At 43.8% G+C, this 24,514-nt stretch overlaps 2 protein-coding genes across 2 annotated transcripts; one reads left to right on the forward strand and one right to left on the reverse strand.

The window, feature by feature from the left end:
* Positions 1-401: 401 nt before the first annotated feature.
* Positions 402-12,636, reverse strand: FAXDC2 (fatty acid hydroxylase domain containing 2). The gene is made up of 10 exons (XM_009983499.2): positions 12,616-12,636; positions 9,858-9,919; positions 8,649-8,696; positions 5,691-5,782; positions 5,484-5,587; positions 4,619-4,740; positions 3,803-4,008; positions 2,777-2,882; positions 1,533-1,699; positions 402-646 (listed from the first exon to the last, which is right to left on the reverse strand). Exons 3-10 carry the CDS (start codon positions 8,694-8,696, stop codon positions 490-492), a joined length of 1,002 nt encoding a protein of 333 aa, XP_009981801.1. The 5' UTR covers positions 9,858-9,919; positions 12,616-12,636; the 3' UTR covers positions 402-489.
* Positions 12,637-16,807: 4,171 nt separating this feature from the next.
* CNOT8 (CCR4-NOT transcription complex subunit 8) lies at positions 16,808-23,309 on the forward strand. Its single transcript, XM_086621721.1, has 7 exons — positions 16,808-16,836; positions 17,727-17,926; positions 19,546-19,739; positions 20,908-21,069; positions 21,898-22,042; positions 22,713-22,823; positions 23,143-23,309. The coding sequence occupies exons 2-7, from the start codon at positions 17,810-17,812 to the stop codon at positions 23,290-23,292; spliced, it is 879 nt and encodes a 292-aa protein (XP_086477847.1). The 5' UTR covers positions 16,808-16,836; positions 17,727-17,809; the 3' UTR covers positions 23,293-23,309.
* The last annotated feature ends 1,205 nt before the right edge of the window (positions 23,310-24,514 follow it).

Below are 24,514 nucleotides of genomic sequence, written 5' to 3' on the forward strand. Positions count from 1 at the left end.
CTGCATCCCATATCCCAGGTGTTCTGAGTCTCAGAAAAATAGTGGTTTTAACCCTATCATATGTAGCTATAGTCATCTTGCTGGTATTTCTATAGAATGCTGCTGAAGGAGGCCAAAGCATGGCATGTGAAACTGAAGTGTTACAACTTTAATAATGGGAACTTCCCAGGAACTCCCCAAAGCCTCCTGGCCCAGAACACGTCTGCCTTAGGCACAGGCAGCTAGAACCAAGGAAATGCAAGTAATTAAACAAATCACTCTCTAAACTCCGTTTAAAAATAGCTTTCTAGAGCAGGTGGGGTTTGTGCCTTGAGTAGAAAGTAACAGCAGCAAAAGTGCAGTCATTTCAAGTAGCATGTTTATGTTCAACTTCGGGTTTTGCTATGTGTGAACAATAACTTCTTTCCCGATTAAAATACTATTTGGCATAAATAATTGTCTCTCGCTCCGCTAGTCACTGGGCTCTGCAACAGCCGCAGGCTGCTGGGGTCACTCTGCCCTCTTGGGTGCCTCGGGGATGCTTTCTGAGAGCGGGGTGAGGCTGAGGAGGACCCTGTGTCTCTCGTAGGCTTTGGTTTGTCTGAACACTGTATCCGTTCCGTGCAGATAATCCAGCACTCCCAGGACTCCGTAGCACTGGTTGAACCTGGAAACCAAACGGAGAATAAACATCACTGGAAGTTACTGAGGTTCAGAGGAACTGACTGATAAGGAGAACTGGCCCCGTGGCACGAGTGTTGCCCAGCATTTGAGTGGCGATAGCACTGCCACATCGGCTGTTTCTGCAGGAGAGGCAAACTGTTCCAGGGAGTCCGTCTATGAATTTAGGGCCCATCTGGGAGATAGGAACGCTTCTTCCACTACTGTGGTATGTATCCCTGAACACCCTGCTGAAACTTTGCTCTCTCCAGTGTAAGAGGCTGGGAATCTCTGCCAGGAAGGTTTAATTGCGATTGTTTGGGCAAGGTGTTATCTGATCAGTGTTAATAATCCCAGCATATGGGAGAGGGACAAACAGGGAGGCTCCCTGCAAATTTACTTCAGCTGTGAGACTTGCCCTTGCTCTGTTTTTATTGTAGATCACATGCAGTGTCTGCTAAACTTCTAGGAAGAGCCTTGCAGAGAACCGTCTCTGACCCTGTGCTTGCACTGGGGAAAGTCCAGGTGATACCTGCTGCTTCAGACACTACGTGCTTTCCTCCCACGTAATCTTAGGAAATTTGGAAGGCCCAGCCTCAGCTGCGGTGTCTGTACTTTGGAGAAAGTTTCCAAGGCAGCTGATGGAGGAGGGTAGATGCCAGTGAGGTGTCTGTGTGTGGGCAGTGGGCTGGAGTCCTCTGAAATCCTGATCTCTCTTTAACTGCTTTAAGAACTGACACCATTCAGCCTGCTATCGGGTGAACTGGATAAGCTGCTCTGCTTGTACGTGGGTTATGCAAACCCACTCGACCCTCAGAAAGGAGCTTTGCCCATCAGCAGTGCCATGGCACAGGTAGGATGGGAAGGGGAAGCTGAGCAGTGCCCAGACATACTTGAGGTGGTGGAAGTCGTGGAACTCCGGTGACGGTAGGAAGGGCAGGTGGTAGCCGCAGTGCGAGATGCTTGTTGCTATGAAAGCAAGGGAGAACCACGCTGTGATTGAAACGATATGAGATCCCATGATCATCGGGCCCGTCATGACAGGCAGTGTGTTGGAGAGCTAGAAACGAGAAACAAACTCTACTTCATTACTTGGTCTACAACAAGCAGTCTCTCCTCTAGGAAATTAATTGTTTCACCTGGGCGATAAATCACATTAGTTTTGTGCAAACAGCATAAAGGGAAGATCCCTCTGCAAACGCCTTACTGAAATTACATAGTCATTAAAGAAATAATTTACTCTGAGCTAACTGGGTTTTACTCACTGCAAAACATAGTCACAGCTCAAGCTCCCTAAGCGTGTAGTAGAAGGTTAGACGTGGGATCAAACTGGGGGCATGAGGGCAGCATGATTCCAGTGAATCACCCTGGAGTCAGGTTTGAATTTCAGCTTAAACTCTGAGTAACGCTGAAGCTGCTCTTGGAAGCCCAGCTGTCACAGGGTGCTGGCCTGGGACCTGCAGTCAAAGGCAGCGATGTGATGATCCCGGCTGCATCACTTCATTGTGTCCTACCAGTGGCACAACTGGCTGTCGCTGCCCAGACCCAGCTCACTGCACCAGCTGGGCTCTGGAATATATGGAGTCATTCTGCTGCCCAGAGACTGTCAGGGAGACTCACAGAGCTGGTGCTGCAGGCCAGGACTATTGTTCACAGGAAACAGCGCTTGTAAGTGGAATCTTCTGAAAGTGGGATGTGTTGTCGTGAGTAGTCTCAGCTGGAGCAGTGCTGGGGGACGCTCCTGCAAACACTGATCCCAGCCAGCAACACGAAAATCCTGACAGAATTCTGAGTCCATGCAGTAACTCAGGCTGCGTAAGTGTCACATCTCGTGCAGAAAGCACCATCTGTGCTGCCAGCCCTCTCTGTGCTCAAGGAAGCTCCATTCACTCAGTTCCTTATCCGTTGGAGTCCCTTGGGTCTGTGCTCAATCTTAAAGCTAGTGGAGTCCAGTACAAACAGGCACTGCAACCCTTCTACAACTGGGCTTCCTGGCAATGCAGCTAAGCTTTCTCCCCCTAAGAAACGAGACTAAGAGTGTGTTTGCTTTTCTTCTTACTCCTCCTCCTCCTCATCTCGTGGAAATGACACTCTGTGCAGCAACTGGAGGGTGACCATGGGAGGAGAATCCACTTACTATGTGTTCTACTGGGTGAGCATAAATGGAGACCACGCCGATGGGGGCTGTCCATTCGTGGTGCTTCTTGTGAATGTGCTTATACAGGAGCGGGAGGTGAACAAGCCTGGGAAGAAGAGAAAACAGAGAAATGTAGGTTTTGAGCTCCATAAGAAGGGAATGTAGAGTAACCTAACATACAATTTGTGCTGAGGACTTGCTCATGCTTCTTCTTCAAAATGAAGATTTTAGAGCAGCTGGGAATAAGAGTGTACGACTCTTGGCCTCCCTCTTTTTCTTTAACACAGAGGCCTCACTTAATGTATGTGTCTAAAGACTGATGTTAAACTTAAGTCAGATAAATCCCATAAATCAAAGTCCCTGAATGACTGGGAGTACCTGTAAGGGGAAGACTCACTATATTTTCACTGTTCTGACTTTACCTACTGGAAACTATTAGAGGCAGAATTTTAGGTTCTGCAGGCCCTTAAGAAATTTTTTTTGGTTTTTTTGTGTGTGCATTTGTCCAAAAGGGAAACCTACAAAGTTCTGAGAATGCTGTGCTTGCTTCTGCACAGCCTTGCAGGCTTTTTTCTTCCTTGCCTTAGGTTTTTCCTTTGATGTTGGTATCAGTGCTTAGAAAGTCTGCAGTGTCAGCCAGGCAGTTTCGTAGGTGCCCTACAAGTGAACGGGAGATCAGTCACTGACCTCTTGAGCTTTTTTTCTTTCAGGATAGTCAGTTTTGTTCTCCTCTTTTTGAGTAGTGTTGGGTTACAGCTTTTGTGTGAAGCTGATTGTTTTTTTCTTAGCCTCTAAGCTTCTCTATCTTTGTAAGCACAACTAGAGTTAAATGGTTAAAATTACTAGAGTTACTAGCAGCATTGCAGCACCCAAGCCTCGTGTTGTAAGAGTGGATTCCAGGACCTGTAAGTCTTACAATATAAATACAAGATTGGTGGAAGAGGAGAGACTAGGACCATTGCTGTTGCAGGAGATGGGTATACACTTAAAGACATTAGTGAAAACCAGTTCCTGTGTTCAGCTCACCTGTGTGTATAATAAAAGAGAATTTCCTCTATTAAGGTGAAGACGCTTAGCTCCACAAGAAACCAGTGGAAGGTGGGTAATTCCTTGCTAAAGGTGTTGCCCCACCATTTCATGATGTAGAACATGGGCACAAGCATGGGCAAGGAGACAAAGAACTGATTGCACAGCGCTGTGTAGATGGCTTGGCGCAATTTCTTTGTGTCCACCTGTAAAAGAGAAGTCAGGACTTGAGGCTAAATAAGAAGCAATGTGGCTTTGAGTTGGAGGATAAAGACCTTTAAGATTTGTAGGCTGTTTCTGTGTTAGTTTTGGAATCAACTTTTTCACAAGCCATCCATTCAGATCTGATTAGTAGCCTAAACACAAGAACTGCCTTCCTCTCTGCGGTGGATGTACAAGACTCAGCTTGATTCTCCTTGAATCCTACCTACTTGCAAAAGAAATGCCTAACAGGTTCTTCTCCCCACAGGAAGTGGGTGTTGGTCTCCTTTCCCAAGTAACAAGTGATAAGACAAGAGTAAATGGCCTCGAGTTGTACCAGGGCAGGTTTAGATTGGATATTTGGAAAAAATTCTTCACTGAAAGCGTTGTGAAGCATTGGACCAGGCTGCCCAGGGAAGTGGTTGAGTCACCATCCCTGGAGGTATTTAAAAGAGGTGTAGATGTGGTGCTTTGGGACATAGTTTAGTGGTGGACTTGGCAGTGTTGGGTTAACGGTTGGACTCGATCTTCAGGGTGTCTTCCAACCTATGGAATAGGAACCTATCCTACTCTAAGTGTTTAGCCAGCAGAAGAGGCAGAGTGAGAAATACTTACAGGATCATTCTTGCCCAGCTGAATGCGATAGCGAGTAATGAAAGTTGGCTTTCCTGTTACATCAGCCACCATAAGGATTCCATTGAAGCACCAGAAAGCAAGGCTAGGCACCAATGCAGCCCCTGTGGCGTAAGGAAAGGGCAGAGATGCGTGAATAAATTGAGAGCCATGGCTAAATCAGAAATGAAATACAGTGGCACAGTATCCAGAGGACCTTGCTGGGACCCAGATGTGCCAGGTGCATAACCCCTGCCCTGAGAGGCTTTAAAATCGAATATGGGTAGGTTCTGACACCCTGGTAAGACCTAGGGAATGGGGAGGAGGTTAGAGTAGACAAGTGTCTTGTAGGCTGAAACTTGCCACAACTGAGGCTAAGAAAAGAGTTTTTCTGGGAGGCCGAGGGATCTCTTTGGTGGGTGGATAAGTTGCACAAGTTCAAGTTGATCTCTGGGACCTTTGAACACTGGCCCTGCCAGGCCTTTTCACCAGCTGTTAAGCATAGGCAGAGAAGAGTTTTACAGCTTCTACAGCAAGAGTAAAATGTATTACTTTTACTTTGATTTCCAGTAATTAGTTCTACAGAGTCATTCAGTTTTCACAGGAGCAAAGAGTGTGTTTTCAAAGAGAAGCCATTTCAGCAGCAGCAAAAAGATCAACTTTTCAATCTGTATAGGTGCTCTAATGAGGAACCAGTCCAAAGGTAGCTCAGCCACACTACATCAGCTGTGGCTGGCTTTGAAGCCTACGTGTGCTTTTTCAGTGAGAGGATGAGTGTGCCTGGGAAGGTATGTCCATGTCCCCCGTTTAGATGTAACACACGGATAGTTCCTCCTACAGCAGAGAATTGTTAACCTGAGTAACTCACCAAGGAGGAAGATTGTCCACTCGTTTCCCTCAAACAGGTAATAGAACTTTAGCCATGTTGTTTGCCAGAAATGGCCTGAAGTGTCCCAGATGTTCTGCACGTACCTGTGGGAATAAAATGTTCTTGGTTGCCCATCTTTTCATGATCCGCCTTCTCCCTCTCCACAGGAAAGTTTCTCCTCAAGCCCCTTTGTTTGAACAATCTTACCAAGAAACAGAGTTCACTAAGGCAGTGAAGATTAGCAGGCCAGTACCGAGGACACGGGCAGTGATCTTCATGGCATCCCAGAGCTTCTCTTCCTGTGAGCAAGGAGCAAGAGTAAGCATGTGCTGCTGTATCCTACACTAGTATTTTCTGTATTTGAAATGCAGGAGGCCAAGGCAGTCCTATGATGGCCCATGTTGTTTTACAAATGCTCTAAAGAACATAATAACAAACCTGTTATGGGATATTGTGTGTAATGGAGGGGGGGAGTACACACACATCATCTGCCATGTCACCTGAAGTGTCAGTGACATGGAATTTCTTCTCTGGAGTAACAAAAGGGAGAGAAAGGACCACTGATTTTTTTTTTTTATTATTATTTTATTCCCCTCCCCCCCCCCCCCCCCCCCCCCCCCCATTTGTATTGGGCATGCTTCTTGGTACCTGGAGGACTGTATTATAAGGGCTTCTGGATAACTCAGAGCAGCAAGCACGGAAGACCTGAAGGCAAGGAATGGTGTTCTATCTCAACACCTTCTTCACCCTACCAGTATATTCTCCCTCCCAGTATGCAGTGTGCTTTCTTCCCACACAGTCAAGAACTGTTGTGCTCAGATGATCTGATTAACAGCTCCAGATAATCCAGAACCACTCCTCTCAACTTTCCTCTTTGCTTTGAAGACCGATTCTGAAGTCAGGCTCACGTGCCCAGAAGCTTGCCTTTTTTTTCCCCAAGTAGAACAGAGGTTTAATACAGGATATTACCTTCCCTTGCATAATTCACTTTGCTGTTCCTTTAGGCCATCACAGGTACAACTGAGCTCTAGTACTGAGAGTACAACTTGTCTAGTAGGTACCATGTGCCATCTGTATAGAACAACTGCTCAGTAACAAGGAGCCAAAATACTCAACTTCTCAAAAGTATAAAGTCTTTTAAATCCCTGCTCTCAGTCATGGAGATGTTATCTACTAGAGAAATATTCCTGTGTACAGCATAAGGGCACCTGTGATGTCAGCACGACTTTTATCACACTAAGGATTTTAACTACACAAAGCAACTGCAAGAGAGTCAGAAAATTACCAATGTGACCTCTTCGTTCCAGAAATAACTGTACTCAAAAAGTAGTATTCAATATATTTGAGTATTTAAATATTCAAAACCAAGTTGTTTATCAAATATATGACAAATATTTAATTAACTACCTGTCTTTTTAGTAGCCCAAATTGGAATTTTTTCTGGAGTTCAGAAATCTTAATTTGGGCTTTAATTGTGGTATATGCATTACATTTATCTGCAGGATAAATGATTAAAAAATAATCAATGCAATTCTAAAATAATATTGTGTAATAACTAGCTAGTGTCTTGTTTTTCACTCGGCCCTTCCTGTTTTTTAACTGTGGTGGCGTGCTGTGAAAACAGACTGGAGTGAAAACAGCATGATTCATAGTTGCTGTCCTGCTTTTCTCCTGTCAGAGAGGACAAACAAGACAGACAGCTTGCTGATCAATGTCAAATGCAGGTGTGTTTAGTGTAATGCAACATGGAGGAATCCTCTCTACACAGCTTTCAGTGCTAAAAGCTTCTTTAAGATTCTATAAGAGCTATAGAATGTTAAACATCGCCCAGGGCTTGTCAGCAAATATTTATCTGTCTCAGGACAGAACTTTGTTCATAGCACTGAAACATTCCTTGTTAAAACAAACAAACATTTGCTTCTGTCATCTATTTTTTAAATCAAATTAGCAACTGGGGAGGAGGTAATTTACAGGACTCTTGCCCTATAGCTTGATGTCTGTGAACCCTATAGGGTTGTATCAGAAGCAATGCAATCTATTGCCAGCATTATCACTGGATGCACTGAACTACAAGGGCAGGGCTGGCCAAAGCCCTGTATTCCAGCTTCAGATAGTGTATGCTGGATTCTGGGCTGGAGATTTGCTCTCTTAGCACTTTCATACTTTCAGTGGCATCCGTATTATGCCTCACGTATGCTGACATAAGACTTTCTTAATCTTTAGACCCTGGAACACTATCTACATATTCTTTAGAAAAAAGGCTTCAAAAGCTATAAAAAGCTTAGAGCTTTTTAACAGAATCATATGCTATAAATCTCCGTTTCTCCTGGGATGAAGAATGAACATACCAAAGAAAAACTCCGATGTCTTACAAGGGTCAGAATTTCAGTTAGACCAAACAGTATTTCAGATTCTTTAGCATCTTCCAGCAGAACTCAGTCAGACACTGTGTATGTCCTGCTTTGAGACAGGACAGAGAGTAGCCAAAGCTCAGCACTTAAACTATTTTAAAAGCCCTTTGGCTAGAAACTGCCTTGTTTTGAGGCTGTGTTTTTATTGCGTGTGATGAAGTGATTATGTGAATAAATCCCACAGTATAATTACATGAGCTGTAGAAGCAGAGTAGTTTACATGGGGGGGGGAAAAAATTAATCTTGTTTATCAAGTCCAAGTGCTAACACCCTGTTTCTCTTCATGCCAACATCTCCAGCACAGTAGTTTCCAAACTCTGATCCATGGATCGCTTGAGATCTTGCCCTTAAAAGGCTTGTACAAATTGGCAAATTCCTTAAGTGCAGAAGAGGGCTGCTGCCTGCAAGGTAAAGAGACTGGGGCACAGCTGGGAAATGTACTGTTTACCAGAACCACTTTGAGAACTGGGCCCAGTTAGCTGGCACAGTTTCTGGCTACAGTCAAGTGTTGTGGTCTCTTGCCACACGAGCAAAGATAACAGACCTTTTACCACTTGGTGCCACAGCTGCAGTCCACTGGAAGGGAAAAAATACTGGGAAAATGTTGCTGTAGTGATAAGAAATGAGCTCCTAGTTGTGCTAAAGTGATGAGAGCATGGATGTGTCTGTCACCTCTCAGAAGATGATTCAACACATCCAGCATTCCAAGACACCTGCATAATTCCTTCTTTAAAAGATGACCATGGGCCTTTACCTGCTTCTGCTGCTCAGCCGTGGTGGAATATCCAGAGCCTCTTCTCATCTGAAATAAGAGGTCATATGAGTAAGTGAACCTTGTACAGCTATAGAGAGGAAGAATACACTGCTGACAATAGCAAATCGCCTCGACTTTGAGCTCAGTTGCAAAACTGTAAAATATTTACACTCTGCTTTGTCTTGTCATGTTCCCTCCTTCATGTTGGCCATGGAGCAACGTGGGGTTCCTGAAATGAAAAATCCCCTTATTTCCTGGTGAGTTAGTATTGTCCCAGAAGACTAGCAGACATGCAAGGGTAACAAATTAAAACGGGGGAACAGCCAAAACCAAAGCTTTTGATCGTGGCAATGGTGTGTTGTGACACAGCTGCTTCTCTTGATCCGGCCCAGGAATACATTGCACTCAGTAGGAACTCCAGCCCTTCACAGACTTCAAGGAAATGATGATATGGGACGTGCTCTTCCGTAACGATGCCATGCTGTTAAACTAACAAGGATGAAACCAAAAATCTGACTACAGCAACGTGACTTTGTGCCATGAAGAATTAACACAGTAGAGCCACACGCAGCCTTTGCTCACGTGGCACAGGAACTGTCAGTTACTGCTTAAGAACATGGTAAGTGAAAAAAATCATCTGCTTCAAGTCCCACTATGGTCCATTTTGAGGGTTTAAAGTCTAAATAGATGGGTGGGTGGCCACCTTGTAATAAATCTCCTTGTGTTTGGCTCTGACTTGACCATTTGTTACCAGTTTTGGTGAAAAAAAAAAAAAAATATATATATAAAAAATCAAACCCAAGGTTTAAGCAGGTGCTGGGGCTTCACTGCTGTCCATGGCTATGGAAGGATCTCTGTATTTCAGGATGTGCTGTGACTGTCCTAGGGATTATTGCGTAGCAGTTTTTATATTGCTGCACTCTTACCATAAATAATAATCAGCAAAAGCTAACAAAAGATTCCTTATCTTTTCTTGGTTTCACCCAATCTTTAAGAACAAACACATGAATTCTAATAAAACAAGGGCAGACTACTGAAGATTGCAGAATTTAATCCATTTTGCTTTTCATACACAGAGGAATGTTCAAGCACAGGCAAACTCTTACCTAAGGTAGAAAGGAAAGTACAAAGAAGATAGAAGGGCACCTCTCTAAGGTACAAAGAAAAACAGTTGGAAAATTATTCATTAGAGAGATGATATTCTATTACCTTTATGATGCTAGCAAGCCTCTTGGGAGTACTCTTGCAGTGCTTCAGAAAGGAGGAATACACTGTGAAAAAGAAGTCCCCATATTAGTCAGGAAGTAATACTTTATCTTTGACATAATAGCTTTACAGGTACATTCTTACAAATACAACTCTTTCCCTACGTTACATGTTAGTATGCAGGTCGGGGTATGAGACAGAAAAACTGGACACTTTCCTCCTGCTTGGGTTCCTGCTTACTCATGGATAGAAAAAGACAAGGCCAGTCCACCAAACTACATATTGTAGTGGAAGAAATTGATGTTGAACGGTTCTGAGAAGAAAAAAAAAATCAGGCAAAAGTGATTTGAAACTTGAAACCATGAGCCCAAACTCCCAATCCTCTATTTTGACACTGGGGTTGTATATACTCCTATGGGAAATGCTAACTTTTGGACTTTTGGTAGCAGCCTTCAAAAAAAAAAAACAACAAAAAAAACAGGTTAACTTTGTCTCCATTGGACAAAAAAAGTAGTGCAAGAGGTGTCCTAAGGTGTTATTGCTTAAAATGAGAATGTGTTAAGGAAGTCACAGTGTCCTGAGACTTCTTGTAATTCCCTAGATCTAGAGCTCCTCATTATTAGACTTTGTGAGCTACTACAGCCAGTCTTTGAGATCTTCCGTATTTTTTTTCTCCAATATATCAAGTTTGCCAATCACAACCTTATTGTAAAAAATATAGTCGAACTCTATCATATCTGATGAAGAATACCTGTACGCAGCAACTACAAATAACCTGCTAGCCTGAACAGAACAGGGTAAATAACTTGCCACAGGACAGATTGGTCTTTCTTCATGTGCAAAAGACCTGATCACAATGCTGCATTTTATGTTACATGTGCGGTATGCCCACCTTGTCACACAGGTCTTCTCAGTGCAGGTGCGCCCACTGTCTCCAAGAAAAGGCTACTGAGGCTTGAAGTATGTCAAGCTTCAATAATTCATTCCTTTTGGAAGCTTTACTGCATTCCAGCTTTCTTAGCAAGTTGTTCAGAGCCTTGAACAGCTGAGTTTTGACTATCCACATGGAAGGAGATTGCACAGCTTCTCTGGGAAAACTGTTCCAGTATTTGACTACTTCACTGTAATACTTTTTTCCCCTTATTATCTAATCAGAATTTACTGTGCTAGAACTTGTATCTCTTGCCCTTTTTCTGTGCACATCCCTGTCCTCTCTACAACCACCCAGTAGGGAGCTGAAAACAGCAACAAGAAATTATTCTGCTGGGACAGTACAGTAAATAGTGTTGGCCATAGTTTTCTGTGGTTGAAGAGATTATTCTACTGTGGTGACCTTGTAGTAGACAACGTTAGATCTTAGCCCTTTTATGTCTGCCTCTCTATCTCAGTTACTATTAGCTGCTTGCTGGAAAGGTGATGCTCCTGAATGGTTCCTCCATACAGCAGTGCTGAGACAAGTCCTGCTGAATCTTTGCATGTGGAGAGCTAAAGAGCAGAGCACAGTAGAAAGTGTGATTCTGCTTTGAGTTTTTAGGATGAGAAAGAGCCATTGCTTGATTGAGCTTCATATTCTGTGAGTTTAGGAACCATTAAAATAATAATCACATTTCTAGTAGTCCTTTTCAAACAATCAAACTATGATAGAAGTTTTGCATGGACAAAGGCTTCCAGTTTGAAACAGTAGGGCCATGTCTGCTTACACTCCCTCTCCCCAGAATCTCAGTACACTACCTTTATTAAGTCACATTTACAGGATAAAATTTTACATTATTTACATTAAAACAAGATAAATTTTGATGGATTAGCTTTTCATCAACATCTCATTACCTACTCTTTTTTGTTGGATAACGTCTCTTCTGATTTGGAATACACCGAATACATTAAAAAAGCATTCGAGTAACCATGGCTGTTTCGGCAAACAAAAAAGCCATTCAAACAGCTTGGCACTGATCTCATGTTGGCATGTTATACAGCCTCGAATCTACCAGTGAAGACCTCAGCTGCCTGCAGCTATTTCCAACTATTAGCTAGAACTGGTGCTGTTTAAAAAAAAAAAAAGTTTCTTTTCAGTTATTTCAAACTAGTTAACACAAATTCTCAAGTAAAAGTAATTGTTTTCCCGATCAATCTCTTGATGTTAAAGGGGAAATATACACTAGCCAATAAAGAATAATAATACATTTTTTTATTATTATTATTTTCATTTTCATGTACTTCATCATTTGTCCAACAACTGTTCAAGCCAAAGATGTCTTTTCACTGAACTTTCCACTTCAGGTATCAGAAAAAGCTAGTTTGTCTAAGTAATGTTTTGAAACGTTCAACATAGTCTGAAAAGGAAAGAACTGCCGTATTTTTTACATTTGTTTTAACATTTACATTACTATTTCTGTTCCATCTCAGCTGTCCCCTTACATTTCTGTTGCCCTGACAGTCCCAAGCTGAGGCTGCACGAGTGCCTGCTTCTCCTTGTGCTGTACCCAGTACTGTATTGCACAGCATCCTTCTTCCGACACCAGCCAGCCAGTCCTGCTGCTGGCAGGTGCAGCCCAGTACCAGGGTACGTCTGCTGCCAGGGACTGGCTGCCTACCACAGTTGCTTGATATTCCTTTTTCCCTCCTGCTTGGATCTTCTGTTGTAGACCTTACTTTACTGGAAGTAAAGTTTATAGTACACAGACAGTGGGAAACAACTGCACCTGAAAGAAAAAAGGCTATGACTATCTAGAAGTATGGAAAGGAAAACGTAAGGACAACTTACCTGGTCACCCAAAAAGTTGCATATCAGCTACGCTATGTGGGCAGACACAGGACTAGACTTCGTGTTTGGCAGATGTCGTACTGTGCCAAGCACTGCACAGATCTGAAGGTAATCACAGTTCCTAGAAAAGCTTACAATCATACTTTAAATAGACACGTCATTGCCTTTTAATTACTTCCTCAAAGTTTCTATCGTATACACCCCTGAACTCTGGCTGCCCATTCCTTGCTCACCTCCTGCTGATGGTAGCCTAGGAGAGGTCCTTTATGTCTACTCAGAGCCCAGAATTCAACTCCTTGCCTTTTGTTACTGCTGTGGAAACTTTATTAAGGGTTTAGGCAAAGGCGAGGGGGGTGTGTTTCCAAGCAGGAGCTGGCTGTCCCCTCCCAGACAAGTCATGTGAAACCAGTGCCATGTCACTGTTAGTTCTGGCAGTGTTCCCTGTGCATGTGCGCATGCTGTCACTCAGTTAAGCATTTGGAATACATCTCTGCAGGTAAGAGTTTTTCATCAAGAGTTAGTGGCTGTATCAGAATAAAAAAGCCACCTACACCGTCAAGATAAGTAGTTTTTATAACGCACAAACTCATACTTGGAGCACAAAATAGCTAGTGCCAGTGCAACCAAAGGGGTCAAAGGTGTATTTGTTAAAAGCAGTAGGGGTTACTGTGGAATTTGGAAAAAAAAAATACAAGTCCAGTTTTCATTGTGTCACACTAAATCTATAAATTACACCAACACTGTTGCTACATAGTGTCCTCAACCAGTTACAGGTATTGGCTCCATCTGTAAGGACAAGATGCAAATAGGTTAGAATGTACTTGAGCTCACAGATGTGGCCCCGATCTATGTTACTTACCTAATATACAGTGCCCTATTAAGAACTAAGCTCTGAGAATTAAGGTTGTTACTTGCCACACCTTTCCAGATTTATTTTTCCACGAGGAAAGTGAAGGAATATCACAGAGATTCACCTCTGCCTCACAGTTAGCCTTGGATGGCCATTCACAGGTGAAGCAACACACACTTTTATTTGGTAAGCAACATCTCAAGCAGCAGGCAAAGCTGCAGAGAGACTGGCAAGCATGAATAACGGTGGTGCCTCGTTGTCTGTGCCTCGTTTCTTGTACCTACCTCTACATCTGTAGTTTCATGCATTAACTTTTTTTTCTAGAATGAGAGCATTCCCAGAACTCTCCTCCCAACCTCAAGCTGTTTGTCCTCTTAGTGCAGTAAACATTCGCTGTTGCTTCATTTCAGATTTAAGACTGTGTTATTGTTTTGACACCTTCTCTTGACTAATCCTTAACAATTCCCTAATGGGGAAAGAATTTTTAATTCTTAGCTGTTGCTACTAATTGCTATTTATCAGAGACAGAAGACTCAACAGGGAGGAATGCAATTCCTTCAAACTATTTACACACGTGCAGAGGAGGAAGTGGAAACTGGCATTTCAAGAGAGGATTGCCATATGAACGTTGTCCTGAGCTGATCTTTATTTGGAGTTGAGCTTGCACTGGCAGGACTGTCCATCCAATAGCCAAAAGCAGGTAGTAAGCCAGTGAATTTCGAAGACCTCGGTGTTTCTTTTTAACCTGTTCAATTCTGACACGGGTTATCTGTGAAATATTTACACCCAATAGGAAGAGGCAGCTCAGCATATTAGTCATAAGGATGTAAATGTAATTCACCTTCTGCTGCAGGTCTGTGTCTAGCACAGGTTGGGAGTAATTGAAAAGCTGCTGCTTCTGTCTGTTGGCCAGCCTGTGCCCTGCACTGGCGTCTTCACCACAAACCCTCCAACGTTAGTTCAATCTTGTGTGAGGCATGCAGAAGTCCGATTTCCTCTCAGGAGAAAGGCTTTTTGATCAGGCGCTTCCTAAAATAACTTCTCTTTGTTCACTCTCCACAGTTTTTCTAATACCCACTGTTTGTTTCACTGTTTGAAAAAAACATTAGAAGGAGAAAAACTTTGACTTATCTTTCAAGACTGTTCAAACCCACGCTGATAGTTCCTGTAATGTCAAAGGGGAATCTGAACTTAGCACACCTCCCCTAATCACTAACCCCCCATGTTCTGAACTGGATTGCTATCTGCCTGGGCATGCCTGTGCCACCACCTAGTACTGCGGCAGCGCGCTTTGGAAGCATCCATGGAGCAACGGAAGGGTTAGGGAAATGAAACTGATGGCCTTGCTGTTATGGTTCAAACACGTTCAGCAATAGTTGCAACTTTTAACTCTCAATTCATGTTTGTAGACTTCCATGAGTAAGTTTTCTACCATTTGTGGTGCTGTTACTAACCTCTAAAGGAAATGCACAGGGTACGATCCAGAACATGCAACTCAAGCTGATTAGTGTGAAAATGTTGAGCTAAAGCCCTTTCTTCCACCTTATGATGTAGTAGACCTGCACACACAAACTGTTTCGTTACTGTGGTCTTCACAGAGCCATGTAGAGGATTTGAGGTCTCTTCAAGAACCTGCTGCGGAGTGCTGAACCTGGAAGAAAGTTTGGTAACTTCCAAATATGAGAACTGTGGCACTTTTTTAAAGGGCAGAGTGTCTTTTCTAGCTCTTCATCATCTTTATTAGCCATGATGAAAATTAGCCACGATTGAAAAAACAAATTGTGACCTTCTTGAGCAAAACGTTTCCAGCTCTTACCACCAGTGCTTGTAAGCATCCTTGAATAGCTTTTTTTTTTTACAAGCACAATTTATCACAAGTGATTATTTCCTGCAATACATTTTTTATTAGAGTAGCAAGGCACACACATTTTTCATGTCCTGAGAAGACACATCCTCCCTTTTTCCTTAGATTGAACATACCTTCAAGTGTTGGGTTTATGAGAAAGAAAAATATGTATTTTAACTGTTTAGGAAATAAAAATAATTCTAACCTTACATTTACAGAGTGCTATAACCTAACCTGCCATATCTACCTGCTAACCATGTATGTTTTCTTGCATGAAATCCGAATCTCAAGTGACTATGGGAAGAAAGGTGACTATTTTCTGCCAATCTAGCATATTGCATAATATATACATTACGCAAGACGAGAGACTGCAGAGCTGAGAAGGCAAAATGGTAGCTATCTATCATCTAGGAAGATAAACTGTGAATCAAAATAACGTTCAATAATGGGACATGACAAGATGCTGACAGCACCAAGGTCACTTGATGGAGAGCAGTATTCGGAAAAACCTCTCCTTTTCTAAAAGTTATGGTTCTGCTGAGGTACGAACATTAAACCAGAGATGCTGAACTATGTCTGAAGTGTAAAAGGTATCCAAGATTTGTTTTTCCAGACACTTGTACCAAAACGGCAGGCAAAGAGCTGACACTCAGAGAGTGGACAGGCTCCCAAATGGTAGGCAGATAACGATTCTGCAGCATTTTATAACAGACGCAACCCCGTCCAGAAGGTTGGCAGCCCGAAAAAAAGGAAATACTAGCTAAGCTTAATTACTAGTAGACAAGCTTCCACGTAAGTTGCCTGTCTGCTGCCAGCACGAGGCAGCAGAGCACGCGTTGGCAGCTGTTACACACGAAGTTACGTTACGCTGCTTTACTGGATCAACTCCTGCTGCTCATGCAATTCACGCAGCACTGCCGGGACAGGAGGAGCTAGCCTAAGCCTGCAGACATCGCAGGTGCTTGAACAATGACTTCCCAGCTCCTGGAGGAGGCAGAACTCCCTGCGCTGGAGAGCTTGCTGCATGCTACAATACACGAGCAACACGGACAACACCGCAGCGCTTTGCCCTCGCGGCCTTCAAAAGCAACCCCCGCGCGGCCCCTGTTCTCTCCGGGAGAGACGAGCACCTCAATCCCTCATCCCTCCCCCCGCCTGCGGGCTTTGGACTCGCCCGCCGCTCCCGGCGCAGGGGGGCCGGGCGAGTCCATTAGCTGCAAGGGGGGGGGACGGACACACAGAGAGACGGCTCGCCGTACGGCCGCCGGCTCCGCGCAGGCGCACTCCGCGCGGCGCCGCGCCTCCCCCGCCCTCCTCCTTTCCCCGCCCCTCCGCGGGAGCGCGCGCGGCCGCGAGACGAGCGCGCGCAGCAACCTACCCCCCCCACACCGCCGCGCGCGCTCCTGCGGCTTATGCCATATCTCTCTCGCGAGAGCAAAGCGGCAACCCGGAAGTCCCGCCCCTCCCGGAGGCCGCACATCGCGCCTGCGCAGAGGCGAGCGGCCCGGCCCCGGCTTCCGGGCAGGTAGCGTGGGGGCGGGGAAGGCGATGGGGCGCGCCGGAGCGGAGCGGTGGCGGGGGGGAGCCGGGGCTGGAGAGGCCGGGCCGGCCTGCGCCCCGAGAGCGAGCGGCGGGGCCCGGCGGCGGGCGAGCAGGTGCGGGCGGGGCGGGACCCTGCGCCTGAGGGGGCCGCGGCGGGGCGGGGGGCGGCGCTCCTGGGGCCCGGGGCTGGCGGCGGCGGCGGCGGGGCCGGCCGTGAGGGCGCGGGGCCTTGGGCGGCGGCTGAGGGAGGGCGGGCACCCCGCGGCGGGCGGAGGAAGGTCCCTGCAGCAGCCGCGGGTAACGGGGCGCGCCGGGCCCGGCCGTTGGTTGAGCGCTGAGCCCTGCTCGCAGGAATCCGGGATCGCTCTGCCCGCCTTGTTGCAGGAGACGATGAACAACCGGTGATTTGAGCCAGGTGCAGCGCTGCTGGAGCCGTCGTTAGCACAGGCTGTAATGTCTTACTCGAGAGTTTCCTGAGTTCCATCAGAGAAGCGCCCGTCCATAACCGTAGTCTGTAAAGCATTCGGTTAGTGTTTTAAAAGCTGTAGCTGAACAGTATTAAATGTGTTTGTGCGTCTGAAGTTTCAGAGCTTCTGCCAGGAGAAGAAGAAAGACAGGGAACATGACTCTTTTTGTAAATAATGGAACTGTTAATTGTGCATCCACTCTAGTAACCTGAATGTATGCTCTAGACTTTCTTCTTGTTTAATTTGTTTTCAGGAAGTGATTAAAAGCAAGAAAAAAAATGGTGTAAACTTTAAATAGGCTATGTGAAGCTTAAAATGGAAGCATGACTTACTCCAACAGAGCATTCGTTCTCATATGCCGATCTTTCTTCACACAAAGCATTATTTATTTATCTGTTTCACGCAGCACACTGATAAGATCAGACAGCTTGCACTTCTTCGCTGTCATCTGAACTCAACATCCGTTGCCTTTACTCTGGTCCCAGCAAGATGCCAGCAGCCCTTGCAGAGAACAGCCAGGTTATCTGTGAAGTATGGGCCAACAACCTGGAAGAAGAGATGAGGAAGATTCGAGAGATTGTTCTAAGTTACAGCTACATTGCAATGGTAAATGTTTTATACTTGACCTCATTGCCTTAGGCAAGGGATTTCTTGGGTAGGGGAGTAAGTTGATTCTGGAGCGAGAAATTATTTCCTCCTATCCCCATTCGAACTGAGCTGGAAGTTAAGTGGTGAAAAACGAGACAGCAGTTCAGTAGAAGCTTTTCCAGAATTTAATACAAATAGTGTCGAGTACAGATTGAAAGGAAGATGGGGAAGAGAGAGACCACCTTAAAAGCTTGAATTCATTCTGTATTTACCTCTTCATCATGTATTGGTTCGTGCAACAGAAAATTGAAACAGGTGGGATGTACAGCTGGGTTTAAATCTTTAGTTTTCCACCAGTGTGTTAGTCCTTTGGATGTCTTTCTCCGTTCGGTTGTGGAAAATGCCATGGTCCTGTAGGACAAAAGGCCTGCAAGTGACAACTGGTCAGCCAGGCTGCCTCCTTTTGAAAAAGCTCAGATGTTGATTCTTGAGGAAGGAAAATATTCTGGCTGTAGATATGACAGTGTGTTCAGAAAGCTTTGCTGAAGAAGAGCAGAATCTCTCCCAGGTGGGAGGAGTCTCCTCCTCCTCTTACAAATCCGTGTCTGCTTGGCAGGAGCCAGTTAGTTACATAAATAACTGGGTTTAGTTATGATACTGTTTTATGCCAACTTTGCTTAGGAACACTAAACTTCAAGATACGAGAAGTCCTTAATAAAAGTGTGGCATATAAACACATGCCCCCGCAGAGCGTGTGGTATTTCAGTTGTAGAACGCAGTTGTGTAAGTTAATATATTGATTTTTTTGTTATCATATGCCAACGGGAAATGAGCTTTCTTGCTTCTGTTTGATCTCCTTGAAATGGTGCTTATGACCCGTTTTAGTGGCTGTGCTGCAAGAGTCGACACACAAAAGTCTTGGGCAGGGGAGAAGTTTTGTCAGATGCACAGCACTGGATTCTGCATGGAAGTTTTTGCGTCCACTCCAGGCAGTAGAAGTTAGGTGACCTCATGTGAGAGTAAAAATAGTGTGGAAGTTTGGGTTTCAGCAAGGACAACCCACCATCACTGGCCAAGTGAAATGTGTTTCATCTAGTAGTGGTTGCTCTGTGGTTAAGGTCTGTTTTGCTTGGCAGTAGTTTTCATTAATGTAGGCATTGGCTGCTCCTCAAAACCAGTGAAGGTTATCACTGTCTGGACTATCAAATGGAGACGGTCAGAGTGATTAATTTAACTTGTATTTAGAACATGAAAGAACACCGAATAAGTTAAAAAAAGTCCATTTTAGTAGATTTAGGGAAAGTGAGATTTAGTCCTTTGCGAGAGATGTTTAACTTACACAACAGTGCATATCAGATGACTATACAGCATTTTTGTTTTGGAATAAAACAAAACTGCAAGAATGGATACCTGTAATAAATGAATGAATACAACAGTTAACAAATTGTGTTGTTTTTTTAGTGTCTGAATCTGTATCAATGTGGAAAAGGAGAAAAAATAATTGATTTTTACAGAAGAATTCACAGAATGCAGTGCTGAGACCTGCAAATGTGGAACTGAATAGATGCCCAATAGTGTGATAATAATGACTCCTGAGAGAGTAAGTGGTGAAATAAGACTTGACTCTTCTCTCCTAGGACACAGAGTTTCCTGGAGTAGTCGTAAGGCCGATCGGTGAATTCCGCAGTTCCATAGACTATCAGTATCAGCTCCTGCGGTGTAACGTTGACCTTCTGAAAATCATCCAGCTGGGCCTGACTTTCACAAATGAGAAAGGAGAATATCCGTCCGGCATCAACACCTGGCAGTTTAACTTTAAATTCAACCTCACGTGAGTCTCTTGAGCGAGGGAGTAATGGCCTGTTCTTTTCTGCTGAGTGATGCTTTCCTTTGGCAAATGCAGGTGTCTGTGTCCATGTTAAAATATAAACTGGGATCTAAAAAAAATATTAGTGTAATTGTCACACCTGTTCAGGAGAATGAATCTTGTTCAATGACATGTGGCAGTTGTTCTTGTCTCCTCCATACTGCAATATCTTGGGTTACGGTTGAAACAAGTTTCATCATCCCTTCCCCTGGAATTGTGAAGACAAGCTCACCATAATTACTGTTAGAGCTGCATGGACATAAATAAAGAGAGGGTTTAGCTGGCAAAGCCACACGTTTATTGGAAATCAAACAGTACTTTTATGGAACTGTCATTGGAAAATGTTACAAAAATTCAGAGCTACCATGTGCAGATCATACAGTTCTCGAACCCAGACATTGCAATATTTGCTGCCACAAATTTGTGAGTCTCTTAAAGTACTGAAGTCAGAGTGAAGTGATTTTCCACAGTGTGATCACTTCATTTCACTCAGTCACCAGATTTAGCATGAATTTTGCTCTATGTATTGTCATGTCCTTCCTTACCCTCCCCCCTCAATTGAAACAACCTAGGAAGGTTGTCAGAAGTCACGTTCCTGCTCAGCTCTCCACCAAGGATATCATCACTCATCCCTGTCCTCCTTCCTTAGTCAAGCATTATGCAATTCTGTTTACTCTCAGAGATGGAACAGGAGATGATGAGAAGGTGGTACGTGCTGTGAGGTGAAGAAGAAAAACGTAGACAGGAACGATGCTCAGTGCTTTAGAGTTGCATGTCTTCCTGTTAGGGAGAACTCCCCTCTTCTTCTGGCTGTCATCTGTAGTGCTTCCATTCACCTTGCAGAAGTGCCATTTTTAAAAACGTCATTTGGTTCTATGGAGGTGGAATCTTTGGAATTTGCACTAGCAGCAGAATTATTAACTAGTGACCATCACAGAATAGCTTGTTACAGATGTAGGAGGCTGTAGGAGTGGCATTAAAACTGATTCCATTTGAATTTTCTGGAGACAAATGTGGAACTCAGAGATAGCTTACTGGTCACTCCAATATTTCAAATACAGTGTGGGGGAGGTTTTCTACAATGAGCTTGAGTTGTTAGTACCTTGAGTGCAAAGCTGCTTTTCTCCTGCAGGGAGGACATGTACTCTCAGGATTCCATAGACCTCCTTGCCAGCTCTGGGCTGCAGTTCCAGAAGCATGAAGAAGAAGGGATTGATACCCTGCATTTTGCCGAGTTGCTGATGACATCTGGAGTCGTCCTTAGTGACAGTGTGAAATGGCTGTCCTTCCACAGGTAGGTCCAAGGTGGTCACTGGCACTACCAAGTGAGAAATGTCTTTTTGACTGAAATACTGCTGCTTTGGCCCATGGAGATTTTAAGGAGAAGAATTGGCAGTGCTGCAGTTTATTTTAATAAGCTTAAAGACACCAAGGCCAAGTTGAAGGACACTCTGCACTTTATTTTGTACTAGCACTTACTGTGGTCTGAACTTCATGTATGCATTGCTTCCAAATACTTGTGCTGTTACAGCCCTCCTTTATGGAAGAAGTTATTAACAAGCCGAAATGGGATTTTTACACTTAGTAATTTGTGTGCGTTGTAAAGTGAGGTTTTTCTTTCTTCTGCCTTACAATGTCAGTGTGTTCTCAACTTCCATCTTGTGTTTACATGGAGGAAGAAATCTGTGTAGTTAAGACGTCTGTCTTGTAGCGTTTCCAGCAACTTGATTACAAAGCCTTTGCTCCTTGATATCATGCCAAGTGAAAGGACTTGAGGGAGTAGGAAGTGGTGGCAACAGATACTTACAGGGTTTCCTGCTTTTCTGTATTGCCCATAGCTATAGAAACTTGCAGCGTTGGGAAGAAAACTGTGTTCTTCCCGATGGCTTAACTGTTCTGCAGGAGGTTAGTAGAGGCACCTAGGGACATTCGGAAGTCCTCCATTGACAAAAACGATCAGGATGAATTCTGGCTCTGATCCAGAGAAGTTTTATGAATGTCAGAAAATGTTAAGGTTTGAAAGCTATACAGCATGTGAAACTCTTGCGAAAAATGAGATATTGGTACTGACCAAGCGTAGGTGTTGCCTGCTTACCTGGTTTCTGTGTGGTTTTGTTTTCAGTGGTTATGACTTTGGCTACATGGTGAAGCTGTTGACGGATTCTAGGTTACCAGAAGAGGAACATGAATTTTTCCATATCTTGAACCTTTTCTTCCCATCTATCTATGATGTAAAGTACTTAATGAAGAGCTGCAAAAACCTCAAGGTACTTGTATCTCGCCAGCAAGCGGGTGATGGGTGGGCATCAACACTGCAGATGTACAGTAAGCTGAGTGGCAGAACTCGTGCATACATCAAATCTTAAAACTGGAACACGTATAAAAGCTAGTGGTCACACGTGAGCACCTACCAGTAAGTTTGTGTCTAACAGACACTGCCTGCCCAGTTTCAGACTTGCATATGTGTGTTACATCGGGGACATTCCCTTAACTCTCCGGTTTGTGTATCAGTAATTTCAGGGGCTGACTATAATTCAGCATGCTTGTCTTCCCTATGCAAGGTGGAGTATTTCTTCTTACATGAACTAATACATGACTTGATGAACTGCTAGATGCTCTGAGGGTTGACAGTAATTTATCTACTGAATCACAGCCTTGTTTGAGGAAAGGGAGGGAAAGACCCAGCACTGGTAACCTATGAATGTACCCACAGGCATCTCCAGTATCTGCAGCAGGAAAGCAAGGTACCTAAATCTGAGCCATTTGTGCATTCCTGAACAGTATTTACCGCTGTGTTTCACTCACAGCTGGTGTGTGTGTACTGGAATCTGCATCAATTCATTGCAGCCAGGGTTTGCCCTCATGTTTTGGAGAAGTATGGCAATTTGGGCAAGAGGTGCATTTTCCAAAATGAAATGTGTTCTCTTGTCATTGCAGGGTGGCCTTCAAGAAGTGGCAGATCAGCTGGATTTGCAGCGAATTGGACGACAACACCAGGCAGGATCAGACTCTCTTCTCACAGGAATGGCATTCTTCAGAATGAAAGAGGTACTTCTTTACGGTTCTTCTTTCTCCAGTTCTTATCCATAAATGTCAACATGCCCACTGGGGGTGTTTTGTTGTGTGGGGTTTTTTTTGAGCCTTGTGGCCATCACACTTCAAACTGCCAATAATAGGAATTGTTGATATTGGCTCAGACTTCTGCTGTTTACTCCTCTTTCATGTGCTTATTTTAATTCACATGCAGCATCTTAAGAGATGGCTGACTTCAAACGAGCTGTTTAATTAAAATTGGGTGCTTTCTGATTTAGAGGGACAACTAAACAATACCTGTTTCTTCCTTTTTTTTTTTTTTTTTAATGTGCAGTTGTTTTTTGAGGATACAATTGATGATGCAAAGTATTGTGGGCGGCTGTATGGCCTTGGCACAGGAGTGGCTCAGAAACAAAACGAAGATGTGGACTCGGCCCAAGAGAAAATGAGCATTTTGGCTATTATCAACAACATGCAGCCATGATAAACGGTACCTCTCAGCAGAAGGCGGTTACCATATTGGCAGCTGCTGTCCTCAGCCATTTTCCCTAATAGTGTCTCAAACTAAAGGCATCTACAGCATACAGCCTGCAGTTTTGCTGAAGAGCTGCATCTTCATTTGAAACCTGGAAGAGAGTTGACTGGATTCCTAATGCCAGCATTTGTGGTTTGCCATCTTTTTAATACCAAGGGCAAAAGACACGACCTACTGTGTATACCTCTGTTTTTTTCTTCTTTATACTGTACAGAATCTGCAAGGAAGACTTAATGGGAGAATATTCAGTAGAGCTAAGGGTCTGGACACCCAGTGAAAACGGACACAGACATGCACACAAATTTGCAAATTGTGCTTTATAAAGCTTATTTTAAAACTTCTGCATGTTGTGAGGGTGACTGCTTCACCTCATGTTTTGCTTATTTTATCTTTGTGTAGTCTGTGGAAATTGCTCCCTTTGATCACTGCAGAGGTTTGGGAACGGATGACATTAAAAATGATCCTTGCAGCTAAAAATATTCAAGAGATTTGCTTTAACAACAATGGGAATGGATATTGCCGGAGCTGATTTGATCAGCTCTCCATGGTTTCCAATTCTGTAGGGTACAGGTTTGACCCATACTGAGCCTCAGCTTAGTTCTTACGGGCATTAGTAACCTGTTCTGCAGATTAAGAGAGCCTAAAAGTTCACCTTTGCTCGAGGACCTTTTGACAGGGGATTGGACCAATACTCTTGACTTCAGTCTTCTTCAGCTTAACATAAATATTTTATTCTTCTCATTGCAACACAAGTACTTGAGCAGATGGATCAATATTTGTTCCTCTTCTCTCCCCACTTCTCCAGGCCCTAATTTTACTATATGCTTAACAACAGACAAAACTTTACTGAAACTCCATTTCTCTTCATTATAAGCATCTGAAAAGTAGTTAGAGGATGGAAGAACTTTGGATTGTGACTTTTTAAAAAATGAGCTATTCTATAGCATCTTTTTTTCAACAGCTCTCTAATGACATTTCTTAAAAAAACACAACCACCACCCAACCAAAAACCAAACCAAAACAAACCCTTTTGGACACTGCAAACTTAAAATTTTAAGACTTTGTCTTGCATTTTAAACAAGCTTAAACAATCCATTATTAGGAGTTGAGGTTTAGAGCTGGTATTTAAAATGCTTGTAAATACTACTTGTTTTAATTTTTGTAAAATAAA

The sequence above is a fragment of the Tauraco erythrolophus genome, chromosome 16 (assembly GCF_009769465.1).
Source record: "Tauraco erythrolophus isolate bTauEry1 chromosome 16, bTauEry1.pri, whole genome shotgun sequence".
Lineage (NCBI taxonomy): Eukaryota > Metazoa > Chordata > Aves > Musophagiformes > Musophagidae > Tauraco > Tauraco erythrolophus.